This window comes from Heteronotia binoei, chromosome 15 (genome assembly GCF_032191835.1).
Source record: "Heteronotia binoei isolate CCM8104 ecotype False Entrance Well chromosome 15, APGP_CSIRO_Hbin_v1, whole genome shotgun sequence".
Classification (NCBI taxonomy): Eukaryota; Metazoa; Chordata; class Lepidosauria; order Squamata; family Gekkonidae; genus Heteronotia; species Heteronotia binoei.
In genome coordinates this window covers 48,146,138-48,162,044 of record NC_083237.1, presented here as the reverse complement: position 1 = coordinate 48,162,044, position 15,907 = coordinate 48,146,138, and the positions used below count along the sequence as shown (strand labels likewise).

The 15,907-nt window shown below is 47.0% G+C and overlaps 1 protein-coding gene across 1 annotated transcript in view; it reads right to left on the bottom strand.

The window, feature by feature from the left end:
• Window positions 1-440: 440 nt before the first annotated feature.
• The window catches only part of FAM117A (family with sequence similarity 117 member A), a 52,170-nt gene continuing 36,703 nt past the window's right edge, over window positions 441-15,907 (bottom strand). Inside the window, exons 3-8 of the mRNA XM_060256016.1 lie at window positions 12,562-12,651; window positions 9,665-9,778; window positions 6,994-7,125; window positions 5,521-5,749; window positions 3,161-3,281; window positions 441-1,989 (exon numbers count right to left, since the gene is read on the bottom strand). Coding sequence (XP_060111999.1) covers window positions 1,665-1,989; window positions 3,161-3,281; window positions 5,521-5,749; window positions 6,994-7,125; window positions 9,665-9,778; window positions 12,562-12,651 — 1,011 coding nt within the window. The 3' untranslated portion in view covers window positions 441-1,664. The remainder of the gene's footprint in view (window positions 1,990-3,160; window positions 3,282-5,520; window positions 5,750-6,993; window positions 7,126-9,664; window positions 9,779-12,561; window positions 12,652-15,907) is intronic.

Genomic DNA, 15,907 nt, shown 5'->3' with positions numbered 1-15,907 from the left:
TCCATATATACTTGCAGTGAACACCATATTAATTAGCCCTAACTTGTAACTTCTGCATATCCAAATTCAACACATGTACTATCGTTTGTGACTGTTACTACAGTGTTTGCTCTTAAGATTCCTGACATCTTTAAAGGAGGCTGTGCCATAACTTTAAAGATATCTGCACACTTTGCATATTGGACCTAGTGGAGTCAGACAGACAAAGTCTGAGTCGGCGCTAGCTGAATTAGAAGGGACCACAGGAGCATACTGACCCACCCCTAAGCCATGCATTCTCCAAGCTCCTCATTCAATTTTGAAAGGTACTTGGTGGGCTGAGAGTTTTAACCGGTACAGTAGCTATGAGAAATGCAAAGAGTGATACATCCAGCACGGAGTCCCATCCCACCAATGTATATCCTTATGCTCTACACCCCCTATTAAAGGAACTAAAAGACTTTAAATGCCTGAAATTTTATTTCTGAACTGGTTTAAAACCACCAAGATCCACAAAAACCTCTGAACAAGTCAAGTCAGTGAACCTCTCAGGCTAACATTCTTCCATAAGCTTTTGTGATACATACAAAACTTCAAAAGTAGCTGCAAAAATACTGTCTTCCAAAGAAAAATATAATTTCTCCCTCAGGTTTGAAGAAACCTTTCCAATGCAATCCTGAGGTTTAGCAACAAGACAACAAATCATTTTCAAATACACGTTAGAATCAAGGCATCACCAGGTTTAAGGCCTTTCGTGGGGTTGGTAGGGGATGGAACAGGCTGTCTGCATAAGTGAACCTGGGATCTTTGGAGTGTTCGTTTTCTGTGCATAAACAGTACGGTTAAAGCTGTGCAGGTTCCCCAACCTCACTAGAATAGTAGTAGTGTCAGTCTGGACTGGTCAGTTATGATAAAAAGGAAGAGAATGTATGCTGAAACGACCAACAGATTCATTCTACCAGAGAGCTTTAGGTGCTGTTTTCTGAATTTCTAAGCAAGGAGAATCTTCAGAGACACTGCTCTTCCCCACCCCCGCCCCGAAAACCACATAGAGGGAACACTCCTTCCTTCCTAAAATGGAGAACCATCTAAAAACATGCTCCCTCAATAAAGGCACACAAGTTGAATGGCTGCTTATTAACTTCTACCTGGGTACAGTATGATCAGTAGGAGAGCATTTAGCAGACTTTTAAGACTTGTGTTTCCCGTCATGCGCTCTACGGGGCTTGCTTTGTAGGAAGCAGCTTTCCCTGCTAAACTCTTGCTCAGTGGTCATCTGCTGCAGCAGTACATGTCAGCTCCTTTAGCTACATGGGAACTCTTTTTGTCTTCCATGTTCTGTGTGAAGCCGGTGCAACATCCTCGGGGGGGTATTCAGAACCATGTGAGAGCCCTTGCCTCACCCAACAAGTGAAGACAGGGAAAAAAAACCTGGTGGATGATAATAGTATGCGCTCTCTGGACATCAAAACAGCAGAAGGAAATTCCCATTAACTCATAAGGAAAGGAAGTGCTTTAAAGTACCAGAAGTTGAAGGGAGAAAAACTACGGTGGCTACAGAGCATCCACTGGCAATCTGTGCTTTTAAGGCTGCTGGAGGGCAGGAGAGTGCTCAGTTTCCCAGTTCCTTTCTCCACCGGCCAAAGTGCGCTAAGGGATTTTGCCTCCACTCTGCCCACGGAACTTCAGACAACCAGGGAGCTGTGGAAGAGCATAGTATCTTCAGCCTGGTTCCGCTTCCAGGATTCTGACTGAGGGGTTTCACTGAAGTCATCACCCCTGGAGTCTTTCTGCAAAGGGAGGAGCGGGACCTTGGACATGGGTTGGCGGGAGCACATGCCTGGCACCGCAGGGCTGGGAGAGGAAGAGAAGTCTGTGAAAAGGAAGTCTACGCTGGGAATCAGAGGCTTCACCAAGCTGAATTGGCAAAAGGCAGAGCCAGTTGGGTTGAAGTGGACTTTGTTCTTATCTGGACAGGAAGGCAGGAAGGTCTGATCAAGGCTGAATGGTCTGGAGCAGAAAAAAAATCAAAGAAAAGGATGTGTGAATGAATTCTGACCCTTGGAAGAAGATCCTTTCGCAAGAGACAGGCGTTCTGGGTTTGATGCTGCATTAATATCGGAAGAAGCGACAGAGCGGGGAAAGTCGATGGCTCTGGGCTGTAAATATGGTTTGCAGCTCTGGGTTGGGAAATACATGGAGATTTTGGGGGTGGAGCCTGGGGGTGGGGTTTGGGGAGGGGCTTCAATGGGGTATAATGCCCTAGAGTCCACTTTCCCAAGTGGCCATTTTCTCCTGGTGAACTGATCTCTGTCACCTGGAGATAAACTGAAATAGGGGAGATCTCCAGTCACTGCTTGGAAGTTGGCAACACCAGCTGGCTGGCATGAATAGATGCCTAGCAACACAATGGGAGATCTAGAAACCATGTAAGCAATCACATGGGCTGAACCATAGGCAATTGAAATCTCTTCAGTTCTCCCCCCCGCGAATGGTCATATCCTATTTTCTGGAAGGTCTCAGGATATGGCTTTCAGCAGTCATTTAAGCAGATACATAATGTTCATGACCATGCGATCTTAAACTCAAAACAATGAATCTTTTCCGGTAATGGGGGTAACCTTTTTTTAAAAAGTAATTGCAAACTCTGCTGAAAATTTGGAAAGCAATGGTATGTGACTGGAAATACCAGCAGCCAGGAAGGGGAGAACTCATTTTCATCAACTTGGCTGCCCTAAGGCATTCCACGAACCATTCCCCCCATCATTCACCTCTCTTACTGCTCTACCTTACCATGATGGTACATAGCACAAATGGCACTGCTATGTATTCTTATGCCACCATTGTATCGTGACTCAAATCCAGGGGTAGAATTCTAGCAGGAGTTTCTTTGCATATTAGGCCACACACCCTGATGCAGCCAATCCTCCAAGAGCTTACAAGGCTCTTTTTGTAAGCTCTTGGAGGATTGGCTACATCAGGGGTATGTGGCCTAATATGCAAAGTAGCTCCTGCTAGAATTCCACCCCTGCTCATGTCTAAGAGAAGTTGTTTGGGGGGGATGTAGTCCTTACCCTTTCTGTCCCAGTTCTCACCCATTTTTTACAGACTTGTCTATTTCAATATTCAGTCAGCTCCGGACCACCTGGTCTTAACAAAACTCAGTCTTCCTTCTACTCACGCTGCTTCCTCATAAGCACGGATTTTTTCGCAGCCCTCTGGCGGTTCCCTCTTGAATACATAGGTATGGTTGGGACGAGGAGACAAGGCAAAAGCAAGGACCGGAGGACTGTTGCTGTTTTCTAACCAAAGGGAAAGAAAAATTGACAGCTTAAGTCAAGAAAACTACTAGGTCTAACTCTGATTTAAAAAAAAAATGCAGAAGAAAGACAGCAAGAGAGACTCCCATAAGAGGATACATTTCAGGGCCAGTTTAAGGTTTTGGGGGGCCTTTGCAAAAATCCCCAGCATCCCCCTCTGCCCACCACAAGGTTCCCACTTATGCCTCCCTTCCTTCCCACCCACCTGCATCACCCTCACTCCCTGGTAAGCCCTCCCACCACCTTCAGTCATAGCTGCCTACACTGCACACATGCCCTTTCCCCAATGGTACTGTGTACTGAATACAACTGGAAGTATCATGGCTATGGCAGCCAGTGCCACTACTGCGCACTCCTTACACAAAATGTGCCAGTGGCACTGGGCAGCACACGCAGCTGGGATTATGGATGGCGTAGCACTTATTAGTAAGTGAGTGGGGCAGGGATGGCAGTGCGGCCCGCTTAAAGCTCTGGGCTCCAGCAGCTGTCCCACCTCAGGGTATGCTGATGCCAGCCCTGTGCCCAGTTCTCTGTTCTCCAGTAAAAGAACTTCGCAAGGAGAAGCCCATATGAAACTGCCCAATTAGAAGTCACTGAAGAGTCTGATGCAATCTAGCCCTAACCAGGGCTTGGGATTTATTAGTCACTACTGGTGTTAGCAAAACTTGCAAGGCCCCGCCCATGACAAGTGTTAACTAGCTTTAACACAACTCATAAAGTAGACAGACCGTTCCTTATATAGGAATTTTGTGTTCCGTTTCACCTAGTACCCCCTCCCTCTTGCATTCCGTGGCCCCTTGATCTTGCTTTCTCCCCATGCAAGGAGCCACAGCACTGAGTTGGGACACCAGACATTATCCCCAAGTTCACTCTTGCTCCCAGACTCAAAGTGTCTGTGCAGCTTTCCGCCCTGCTGGGCTTCCCATTGCAGCTCAGAATGTGACAGTGCTTCATACGCTGCCAGAAATTTTACAAGATTAGTAGCCCATATAAGGAAGGGGAATTTTAAAAATGAATTTTGAAGCTGGAATTTCTCTCTTAACCACCCCTTCTCATTCTGAGCAGTCAGCATTTCAAATTTCCTTTACAACAAGGGTGTATGCGTGTGTGCAGGACAAGCTTAGAATCCTAGGTAAGAGCTGGAAGAAAGTCTGAGAATTCTCGTTTCAGATAACAAAGCGACTATGCTATAAATGCAAATTGTGATTCTGCTTTAACTACAACCAACCAAAGCCCTTTTTTAAAAGAAAAAAAAATCAGTACAGCATCTGGCTAAGCTGGGAAAGTTTGAGGGGCCATGGGAAGGAGCTTGGACTCTTTTGGGGGTTTCTAAATGTTTATTCATCATCAATGGCCATGGGCTTTCCCAGTTTAAACATATCTAAAACAAAACTACAAGCAGCCAAAGTTATATTATCATGCATACAATCAGCATGGTAATACTAAAACCATTCAGTTAGACGTATTCTTATAAACAAAATTCACTCTAATCTTCCTAGCAGCCAGGACAAAAAGAACTTATCTGGAGGAAACAGAGGGCTTCGAGTCGGAGAGCATATAAACTAATTTTTCAGAAACTGAAAAGGATGGTAGATTAGCTAAAATCATGGGCAGGAATTTATTCTTGGGCCCCAGATACAAAGGACAGGTCAGAACCAGGCCTTGGATTCAGTGGGAGCTCACAGGAGCACAGCTCCTGAACCTTTCTGAGAGTTCCTCCTCCTCCTCCTGAGAGTTCCGCCTCCTTGTCCATTAAATAGTAGGTGCAGCTGCATAACAATCCCTGGATGAGCTCCATCACCTATTTTTCTACAAAACAACCCGTGGTCAGAACAAAGCCCCTTTATGAAACTGCCAATGCAGCACCTGGCTAAGGTGGGAAAGTTAGATGAGCTATGGGAAGGCGCTTCGATTCTTTTTAGAATTTATGAATGTTCATTGGATTACCCACTTAAAACAATTTATGAAACAGAATAGCAAGATGTCTTAACCAGTCTGAAGCATTTTGTTGGCTTCCTGCAGCCTTCTACGCACTCTCCTCCTACCCACACCCAGACAACAGTGCTGGTATTTTCCCACTGCCATCCAGACTGAATCTTAGTAGTGTGATAACTCATGAGCAATTTGGGACTGTGAAGCTGGGAAAGAAATATGTCAAGGTGCATGAGAATCCCTGGAGGACCGGGCTCAGAGCAGGCCATGGGCAAACCCCTGCCCTTACCTTTTCCTTTGGTTTCCAGCGTGGGTGTTTCTAAGGCACCAGTGGAAGGGTCTTCTGTAGCTATGCGAGCAGGAGTATGCGGGGACCGTCCCGGAGCAGCAGAAGGGGACGGGGAAAGAGAAAGGCTGCTGCAACTGCTGCTGCTATGCTCCAGCTGGGGCAGCAAGGAATCGCCAGGGGCCCTCTGGAGAGGGGCTGGAGCCCTGCGGCCATCAGGGACATCCAGAATCTGGGAGGGGAAAGACAATTTTAAACAAAGAGGTAGACAGGAGAGCACAGGGCATAGCAGAGGAAATAATGGCAGGCTTTAAGAGTCGCCAAGAAAGAGACACGAGGGGGTTAGCAAGCATTCCCTTGCAAGCCCTCTCCAACCCTTCTGTTTCTCAGTATCTCTACTTAGTTCTGTAAGGAAGAGAGGGCAGGGGGAGTTTCTTGCAGGGGCAAAAGATGACTTTGCAATGAGCCTGAAATCCAATAGTCATGCAAGGAGGAAGAGCAGCAAATGTATGTGAGGGAAAATCGGGAGGCTGCAGCTGAATAAAAAGTGTGAGGTACACACACACACACACACAGCGGCCTTATCTTGAACCATCAGTATTGTCTACTCAGACTGGCAGCAGCGATCCAGATGTCTCAGGCAGAGATCTTTCCTTTCATTCACTGCCTGGTCCTTTTTAGCTGGAGATGCTGGGGACTGAACTTGGACCTCCAGCATGTGAAGCAGAGGTGAGCCACAGCCCCTCTCCCAACCTGGGGATTCTGAGATCAAGAGCACCTGGAGAGGAGTCTGGTCCAAGCTACAAGCCCATGCAGCAGCCACAGATGATGAAGTTGAGGTTCAGTCATAGAGTCTCTGCTTGATCTGCGGAAGGTCCCAGGTTCAATCCCTGGTGCCTCCAGTTAAAAAGGACCAGGCGGCAGGTGATGGGAAAGACCTCTGCCTGAGACCCTGGAGAGCTGCAGCCAGCCTGAGTAGACAATGCTGATTTAGAGGGACCAAGGGTCTGATTCAGTATAAGGCAGCTTCAGGCGAAGCTGCAAGGACCCCCTTTTCTCTTTGTAGCAATGCCAGGCGGGTGCCCTTTGGAAAGGAGAAAGTGAGTCATCCTGACCTGCCGCCTCCACTAAGCTTTTCTCTCCCTCTCTTTGTTTTACCTGCAGTGAGGTTCCAGACCCTGTGCACAAGAGGCAAGCACAGCCTTGGGCACAGGTGGTAAGAAATAAACAGCACAATAAAATTTAGAGGTTCCGAAGCTCCACTCCTGTGAGCTCCTGCCCAAAATGCGGCCTGCTTATACTAAACCTGGCCTTTTGTCTCACAAGGTCAACATGGCCTGTTCTGATCAGTAGCTGCTCTCCAGGGTCTCTTGTTGGGGGTTTTTCACATCAGCCACTACCTCATCCTTTCCCCTGGAGATGGCAGAGCTCTAGCCCTGAGCCTGAAAGGGGTTTTCATGGCCAGTCTTGACTTACTCTGAGCAGTTCCTCGTCTCCTTGCTCCTTCACAAACGCCTCTTCCAGCTCCCGGTTGAGACCGTCAAGGCTGTTGTTCAAGTGGATGAATGACACGGCAGTTGAGGCTGGAAAGGGTGCAGGTGGGGAGACCTAGAAACAACAACAGCATCTAATGACCTGATAGAAGAGCCAGTGACCCTTTTAATTTAATCTTTCGATTTCTAGCCCTTCTTTCCTTGCACAGCAGGGCTCGGGGCAGATTTGCTTCATAATAAATAGTTACATTTGAACTTTACAATATTAAGCAATTAACTAATATCGGCATGTAATAAAAACCAATGCATTACAGATGGTAACTCAGGAAGGACAGGTGAAAGGGGAACGGAAAGCCCAGGGATGGAGGTCGGTGGTTTTCAGACCATCGCTATCCCCAACCATATGTCTGGTGGAACATCTCTGTTTTACAGGCCCGGTGAAATTGCTTTAGGTCCTACAGGGTCCAGGTCTCACTAGACAGAACGTTCCACCAGGTAGGGGCCAGGGCCAAAAAGGCCCCGTCCCTGGTTGAGTATAGCTGGATGGTTTTCAGGCCGGGGAACACCAGCTGGTTGTCACTCACTGAGCATAATGATCTTTGAGCAACATACTGGGAAGGGCAGTCCTGGAGAAATGCTGATCCCAGACCATTCAGGGCTTTAATGTCAACACCAGAGCTTTATACCTGATCTGGTACTCAATTTGGAACCAATGCAGTTGGTGGAATGTGTGTTCTCAACAGTGTACCTGTGAGGATCTGCGCCACCACATTACATTTTCTGGATCAGCCTTAAGGATAGCCCTGTGTAGAACAAGTTACAGTAACCCAGCCTAGAGCTGCCTGTTGTGTGGATCACTGTGGCTAAATCTTGGCAAGACAGATAGGGAGCATGTAATCTAGCCTGGCATAGATGAAAGAATGCCAGCCTCGTTACATTCACGACCTGTGCCTCCACTGAAAGGATGGATACTGTTATACACACAGTAAGTACTTCCTACGGATGGGGTACAGGTATACAATGAATGGGTCACCATGTAACTCTGAACAATTTTTCCATTGAGCCAGGTGTGGCCATCTTTTAATTGGTGATGCAAGGGACTGAGGTAACCAAGAACGTTGACAAAAAGCCTAACGACAGAATAAATACTAATGCATTACAAACAACCATTGATAAAAAGATTCCGTTAAAACCAAACACTACAGGTCTTGCTTCCTGAATGTGGAATCGTATTCCTGAGTTACGATTCATTTTAATCTTGCTTACAGAGACATTTGGACCACAAACAATGACCATCTGAAAAAATAATTTTTGATGGTCCTAATGTATTATAATCATGAAGTGGGTCTTGTCTAGTTAATGAACAGGCCGTACTTTGTGCGTGTGTGTGTGAATAATTTTACTTTATGGTGCATATTTTAATCATTTATACCACAGAGCGAGGCTCTGTTGCCCAAATGCATTTGGTTTTGGAGTTTTTAAAATCATTTTTAATTAAAGCTTTGTTGCCCTGACTTGGATAGACCCAGCTAGTCTTAGCTTGTCAAATCTCAGAAGCCAAACAGAGTCAGCCCTGGCTAGTATTTGGAAGGGAGACCTCCAAGGAATACCAGGGTCATGACGCAGAGGGAGGCAATGGCAAGCCACCTCCAAATGTCTCTTGCCTTGGAAACCCCACGGGGTTGCTGTAAATCAGCTGTGACTTGATGGCATTTTCCAACACCACCAAAGCTTGGTTGCTTTAACCCAGGGGTGTCGAACTCATTTGTTATGAGGCCAGATCTGACATAAATGAGACCTTGTTGGGCTGGGCCATGTGTGTACCTATTTAAGATTAAGTAGTAGAGATGTAAATGTTATAAATAACACAGACAAATATATAAACATATATATTAAAAACCTTAAAACATGCTTAAAATGTTAGCACTCATTGGTCTTAAAGATGTTTTCTTTGTATTTCTCCCATGGGATCCAGGGAACTGGGCAAAGGAAGCTCTGGCTCTTTCCTTCCCCAGCCAATAGAAGGAAGAGAGGCTTGGCTCAGTAGCTCTGCTGTGCAACTGAGAGAGCCTGGCAAAGCAAGCTATTCCTCCCCCCTTCCTCCCCAAGGGAGGAGCCTCAGCTAATGGATAAAATAGAGGTTTTGCTCTGTGGCTCCTGTGCAAATGAACAAGCCTCGCAAAGCAAGCTGTTATGCAGAAGGAAGCAAGAGAGAAGGAGAAGGAAGCAGATGACAGCCAGTTGCTCGGGGGCTTGTTAGGAGCTCTCCAAGGGCCTGATTCGGCTCCCAAACAGCATATTTGACACCCCTGTTTTAACCTATATAATCCATTAGTAATTAATTACTTTGCTATTATTCTTTGTGTTAACTTCCATGGTAACCTTGTTTTTCTAGGCTGACGTTTTTTCTTTTCCTTTCTTTCTTGGGCTATGATGCCAGGGATTGAACCTCAGACCTTCTGCAAGCCAATGGGGAGTTCTGTCACTGAGCTAAGGCCCCCCTCCTCACAACAGACTGGTTATCTTCTGGTTATACAGAAGACCTTTCTTGGGAGACAGAATTTGACTCAAAATGAGCGAAGGCAGTTAGCTGACAGGAAGCATTCGAGTCTGCTGCCCTCTTTGGCTGTTTGTAGGCTCAAAGCCGAACGTACCTTGACCGTTGGAAGCACCGTATGATCGCCCTGGACGGGGGAGCTCCGTTCCTTCTCTTTGCCGTTTCTGGTGCTCAGCTTCGTTCGCTGAAGCTGCTGCTTCAGTTTGGCGATCTAGGGAAACAAGTTAAACTGCCTTTAAAGAGCTCAGCACTGCCCAAATGGTCACCCCCCCCCTCCCCACATCTTCTCACACGTGAATTACAAAGGCGAAGGAAAGATCTGGAGTGGGCAGAAATGGGCAAACTCATGGACCAGGCTCACTGCAGAAATGGGTCTCTCCCTCCCACCCAGTTCTAGTGGGAGAAAAAATGGTCTCCGTTTTGTTTTTTAAATTTCCAAAAGAATTTTATTGATGATAAATGCCATATACAATAAAAGTTTTCTAAAAGAAAATCTTAAGAACAGACATTACATAAGGAACAGAAATGTCAATCTAATGTTCTAGCCAGACTAGAATAGACATTGCGATTATATAAGGACGGAAATATTTTCTGTGGTGAGTCTTTTAAATTAAAGCCTAAAGCAAATTAACTACTAAATTGGAGAATCAAGTTACGTTTACCTGGTTGTTGAACCCCCAGAATTTTGTAGACCTCTCTCTCTCTATCCTCTCTGTACAACAGTTCTTGCATCTGTTGAACTTGGCTCTGGCTCAAAAAACCCTTCACAAATACCTTCTGCCACAGCACACTTAAGGGCTTTTCTGTATTTTCATTTTACTTGCTGTTGTGTTCCTGTTTCATTGGGTGGGGGGGGGGGGTTTCCTCCTGTTCCAAATGTTTTGTTCCCTCTAGCTGGATAAATCTGATATAAGTAAGATAGTGAGTTTACTAGCCTCAAATAAAGCTGAAGTCATCGAAGCGGTGGCAAACTTCCTTTACTGCGCTTACAGGAGAAGTCTGTTTAAAATGTTAAATGAACAAACTTTTCCCCCCTGCTTTCTTGCTTTGCTACTGTTATTATGCCAATAAAGGTTCTGTGACTATTCCCTCTAGTCATTTCATTTGACTGCTATTTGCAGGGAGATACACTGGCAATAACGCTGTTTAATATCCATTTGACCAGTAGAGGGAGCAACACACGTGAAGAATGGGAGGGGAGGAAGCCCAAAGAAAAAAGGACTGAGCAGTGAGTAAAATGAGAATTCCGAAAAGCCCTATGTCCAGGGGTGGAATTCTAGCAGGAGCTCCTTTGCATATTAGGCCACACACCCCTGATGTAACCAGTCCTCCAAGAGCTTACAAACAAGAGCCTTTTAAACTCTTGGAGGATTGGCTACATCAGGGGTGTGTGGCCTAATATGTCAATGAGCTCCTCCTAGAATTCCACCCCTGCCTATGTCTTTAAGTTGCCACCAGCCTCTATGGTTTTGGCTGAAGTGGGCTAACATGGCCACCCCCCCAGGACCTGGCTGCCCAGTTGCTTTCAACATGGCTGCTTTTGCAGCAACCAAGTACAGTGTTGAGTTCACTGGTGGATTTTTTTTTGTCCAGGGGGGGCGGGTGGCTTTTAAATAATTGAATTGAAATAAATAATTGAATTGAAACTTGAAATAACCAAGATCCGAGATTTTATTATAGCAAGTGGAAATTGCCAAGGAAGCAGCAGCTCCACTAAAGCTTTCCACAGTCTATTCTGACCCTCTGCCTGGGACAGGGCGCTTCCATTAGTCAAGCACAAGTTCCAGGGCTTTTTTTTGTAGAAAAAGCCCAGCAGGAAATCATTTGCATATTAGGCCACACCCCCTGATACCAAGCCAGCCGGAACTGTGTTGCTGCTCAAAAAAAAGCACTGTGCACAACACTACTTTCTCGGCAATAATTTTTTCCCTTAATGGATTCTCCCAGCCCCTTGGGCAAAAATTAGGATCCGGTAAGAGTGATTATTTTAATCTCTTTTTTGACAAGACAAAAGCTGTTTCCCCAGGAAGTCAACATTCTACGGAAATGACCACTGATGCTCCTTGCAAAGCGTTCTTCAGGGAGGAGCTTCTCAGCAGAGATGGAGCTTGAGGAGTGGGGCATGTGGCTCCTTCCGCCCCGCCCTCTGAGGTTCTCATGAAGGGCAGACGGGAAGTGGAACAGAAGTCCTATCACACTGCTGAGATCCAGTCTTGGAGAACATCTGCTACTCCTCTGTTTGTGGGCAGGTAGAGACAGGGGTCGTTTTGTAGAAAAGCAGGCGGCGGAGCTCATTAGCATATGCCGCCCCCCCCAGCCAAAAGCAACCCAATGCAAGAAAGATCCAGCCAGCCCAAGCAGGCCTCACTCACCTGGGACTCTCCTGAGGCGCCCCCCCCACACACAGTCAAAAGGCCAGCAAACCACCTGATGCCCAAAATCACATAAGAAGTGGAGAAAGGGTGGTGTGGGCTTCTCTAGGAGTTAATGAGAGCTGCTGGGGGCGTGGCAAAGCCCCTGGTGCCTGCCTGGCTGCCCGGTCTCCTAATCCAGGGATTGTTATGCAGCTGCACCTAATACTCAATGGACAAGGTAGGTGGGGAGGAAGAGAAGGAACCCTCAGAAAGGTTCAGGAGCTGTGCAACTGTGAGCTCCTGCTGAATCTGAGGCCTGAGTAGACATCTATTTCAGACAGCTTTGCTCTTGCTACCTTTCAAATGTCATTTTTAGTTTTGTCACACACACCTCCAACACACCCACACACATTCTTTTTTAAAAAAGAACAGCTGCATGCTGTCTTTTCAGTGGAGGCCTCAAAAAGGACTCGGCCACCTCCCCACAGGGCCTCATATTGCATCTGGAAAGCTTCCCTTATCAGTAAAAGCATCAGCCTGCTTGTGTTATCCCTTGCTGCATAGAACACGGTCAGGACTGCAACACCCACCCGACAGCTTTACAACATTTTTTTCTGGTGGCCAAGCAGGTCTCTCTTACCTCTCTGCGATGACCCATGCTGCCCCAGGAGGCTGAACGCTTATGAAGGGTGGCTTTCCCCACCTCCACTTCGTGCCAGGATACAGGAGTCTGAAAAAGGAGAGGGGAGTCAATCAGGACTTGGCCGTCTGAGATTCCCATGACCTTACAAGCAGAAGGCCAGTTCCCAATGGTGCAATTTGTTCCATGAAGATCCGTTTTGAAGGCATCCCCCGAAGGAGAAAGTATCTCAAGGGCTGCTTTTTTTAACAGAACTTCCCCTCCAAATAAGAATCTCATTGACATGCCGGGGAGAGGGGGGCGGGAAGGAGAGAAATAAACACAAGTCCAACACATACAGACCGTCGCGTTCCACAGGGATACTGGGGCCAATCGTTAAATTTCCACTGAGTGTACGTGTGGCAGCAACTCAAGAGCATTTTTCATGCACAAGAGCAAACACACATAGTATATGTTTGCCTACACAAAAGAAGCTCCTGGGTAGAGAGCAAACACCACGGCATCGATGGGAACAGCTACGGCAAAAAAGAAATTTGAGTTCACAGCCAGTCAGGCGTTAAGAGAAAACTGGTATAAAATGTTCTTCAGAAGGTACATAACTCCAAAGGATATTGAGAAAGTAGACAAAAATACAAAGGGAAATGCTGGAAATGCCAAGTTACAGATGGAACTTTTTCCCGTATGTGTTGGACTTGTAAAAAAAGAAAGAAAAAAAAAGGCTAAAAGAAACTGCAAGGAAATTCATGGAAAATGTAGAACATATTAAAATTCAAATTTCCTACGGAAGCTAAGAACATGCTACAAATTAGCAAAGGTCTGTAAGAGGAAAATCAAATATATGGAGACAGCGGCTTGAATCATCTATGCAGCAAAATGGAAATCAAGACATCTGCCCGAGTTTAGACGAATGGGAAAATAAACTTGCCTGTTAAGCAGCAATGGTGAAATGAACAACCTAACAGATCAATTTCAAAATCTGAGGACAGATGGAGTGTTTATTACGCAAGGGGGAGACAAATAAAAGTCTCGCTCACCTCCTAGTGCTGCATAACGCTAAATCAACCCTCCCCCTTCCAAGGGGGTGGGGGTGGAGAGAGAACTGGCATCTGTTGCAAAAAGCTTAGAAACGTAACAGCTGGAAGGGGCCCAGAGGCCATTTAGTCCAACCCTCTGCACTATGCAGGAAACTCACAGCTGCCTCCTCCCTCACCCCCCAAGTGACCCCAGTTCTGTACCCCAGCTTAATCCTGCAGCAGCAGCACAGGATGCCACAGCGCTGAGCAACTGCAAAAGCCCTCAAATCAAAGGGTCGATGTTCACTGCTGATAAATCTTTGCAAGTAACAACCGCCGGCTTGCAGGAGGGAAGCTCTGAACCTTCAGGACCGCAGAACGGCCAAAGGTCCCTTTGCAGAAGACATGGGTGTTCGCCAATTAATGGTGGGTGGAGAGACACTACTGCCTGGCAAGGTGTTTCCAAGACCATGGCAACCACAGTTCTCACACCACCTAGCCGCAGCGACTCTGATGAGCTGCAGCAGCAGCTCTGCCCACGAGGCACCACGAAACTGCCATATCGCATGGGAGGTGGGGAGCTTCCTGCCCTGATCTGAGCAAAAAAAAAAATCTGCTGAGTTGGCCCCTGTCCAAAACCCCATCCGATGCCACTGTAGTGTGGAGTCTAGAAGCCTGTGCTGCTTGTCCCACTGTTTCCATTTGCACTTAACGCAACGGTGGAAACCCTACAGAGGGGCTGTGGCCTTCCAAGCACTTCTGTCACACTTGTGGAAACCAGGAAGCAGCATCAGGGGAAGGCCTCGGCCTCCGTTCTCTGCTGTTGGCCACTCTGTAAGACAGGATGCTGGACTAGAATATCACCTGGAGCTTTCCTGGATTGCGCCCCCCCACTCCCAGTCAAAAGGCCAGCAAGCCACCCGCCACCCAAAATCACATAAGAAGTGGAGAAAGGGTGGCATGGACTTCTCCAGGGGTTAATGAGGTCTGCTGGGGGCATGGCAAAGCTCCTGGTGGCTGGCTGCCCACTCTCCTAATCCAGGGTTTGTTATGCAGCTGCACCTACTATTCAATGGACAAGATAGGTAAATGGGGAGGAAGAGGGGGAGCCATCAGAAAGGTTCAGGAGCTGTGCTCTTGTGAGCCCCTGCTGAATTCAAGGCCTGGACTGGCCCAAGATAACCCAGCAAGGTTCCCTGGGTCTCCCAGATCCGACTCAGACACTCGAACCATGACACTACTAAAAAGTAAAGATAGTCCCGTCAAGCACCAGTCGTTTCTGATTCTGGGGTGATGTCGCATCACGGCATTTTCATGGCAGACTTTTTTTACAGGGTGGTTTGCCATTGCCTTCCCCAGTCATCTACACTTTCCACGCAGCAAGCTGGGTACTCATTTTACCGACCTCAGAAGGATGGAAGGCTGAGTCAACCTTGAGCCAGCTACCTGAACCCAGCTTCCACTGGGATCAAACTCAGGTCATGCGCAGAGCTTGGACTGCAGTACTGCAGCTTACCACTTTGCGCCACTACACTGCAGGAAGTGATCTAATCTGCACCCCTCCCCACTTATTTGGATCAGCTATCTTTGATAAACTGAACTGAATTAGGGTGGGAGGTTGTCTGTATTTAAAAGTTAACAAAAGTGGACCAGGCAAGTTTGCCCTGCCACACTTAACTCCCAGCATATGGCACGTAATCCCCCCTCAACTCAATTCTTCTCCCACCAAAGGGCACACTCCACTCCCTTGCCACCACCTGGTGCGTAATTAGGTGCTCCATTAAGCTCAGATTTACACAGGCAGCTTCCTGGAAAAGCCTTTCAGCCAAAGTCTGTTTTGGAAGACTTCCCAAGTGCTAAAAGTTAACTCCAAACAGAAAATCGGCCCAGAAGAGCAAAAGAAGAGGGGTCAAAGCCTTTCTCTTCGTTGCAGTAGTTTTTCCATTTAAAAGTCTCAGTGTAAAGGGATATTGGCAGCTGAAATCCCTGTCTTACCACCTCTGGGCAGGGGCCCACCACCTCATTCTCTGCCATATGGAGTGCAGGCCTTAGTTAGGCCCTTTGACAGATGGAAGAGAAGCGAGGTTCTCCTTCCTTTCAAGCCCAGCCCTTCAGGATTTCAGTCGTGTGCAGAGGAGGAGGAAGAAGAAGACCATAGATTTATATCCTGCCCTTCTCTCTGAATCAGTCTCAGAGTGGCTTACTATCTCCTTTATCTTCTTCCCCCACAACAGACACCCTGTGAGGTAGGTGAGACTGAGAGAGCCCTCAGAGAAGCTGCCGTTTCAAGGACAACTCCCATGAAAGCTATGGCTGACCCAAGGTCATTCCAG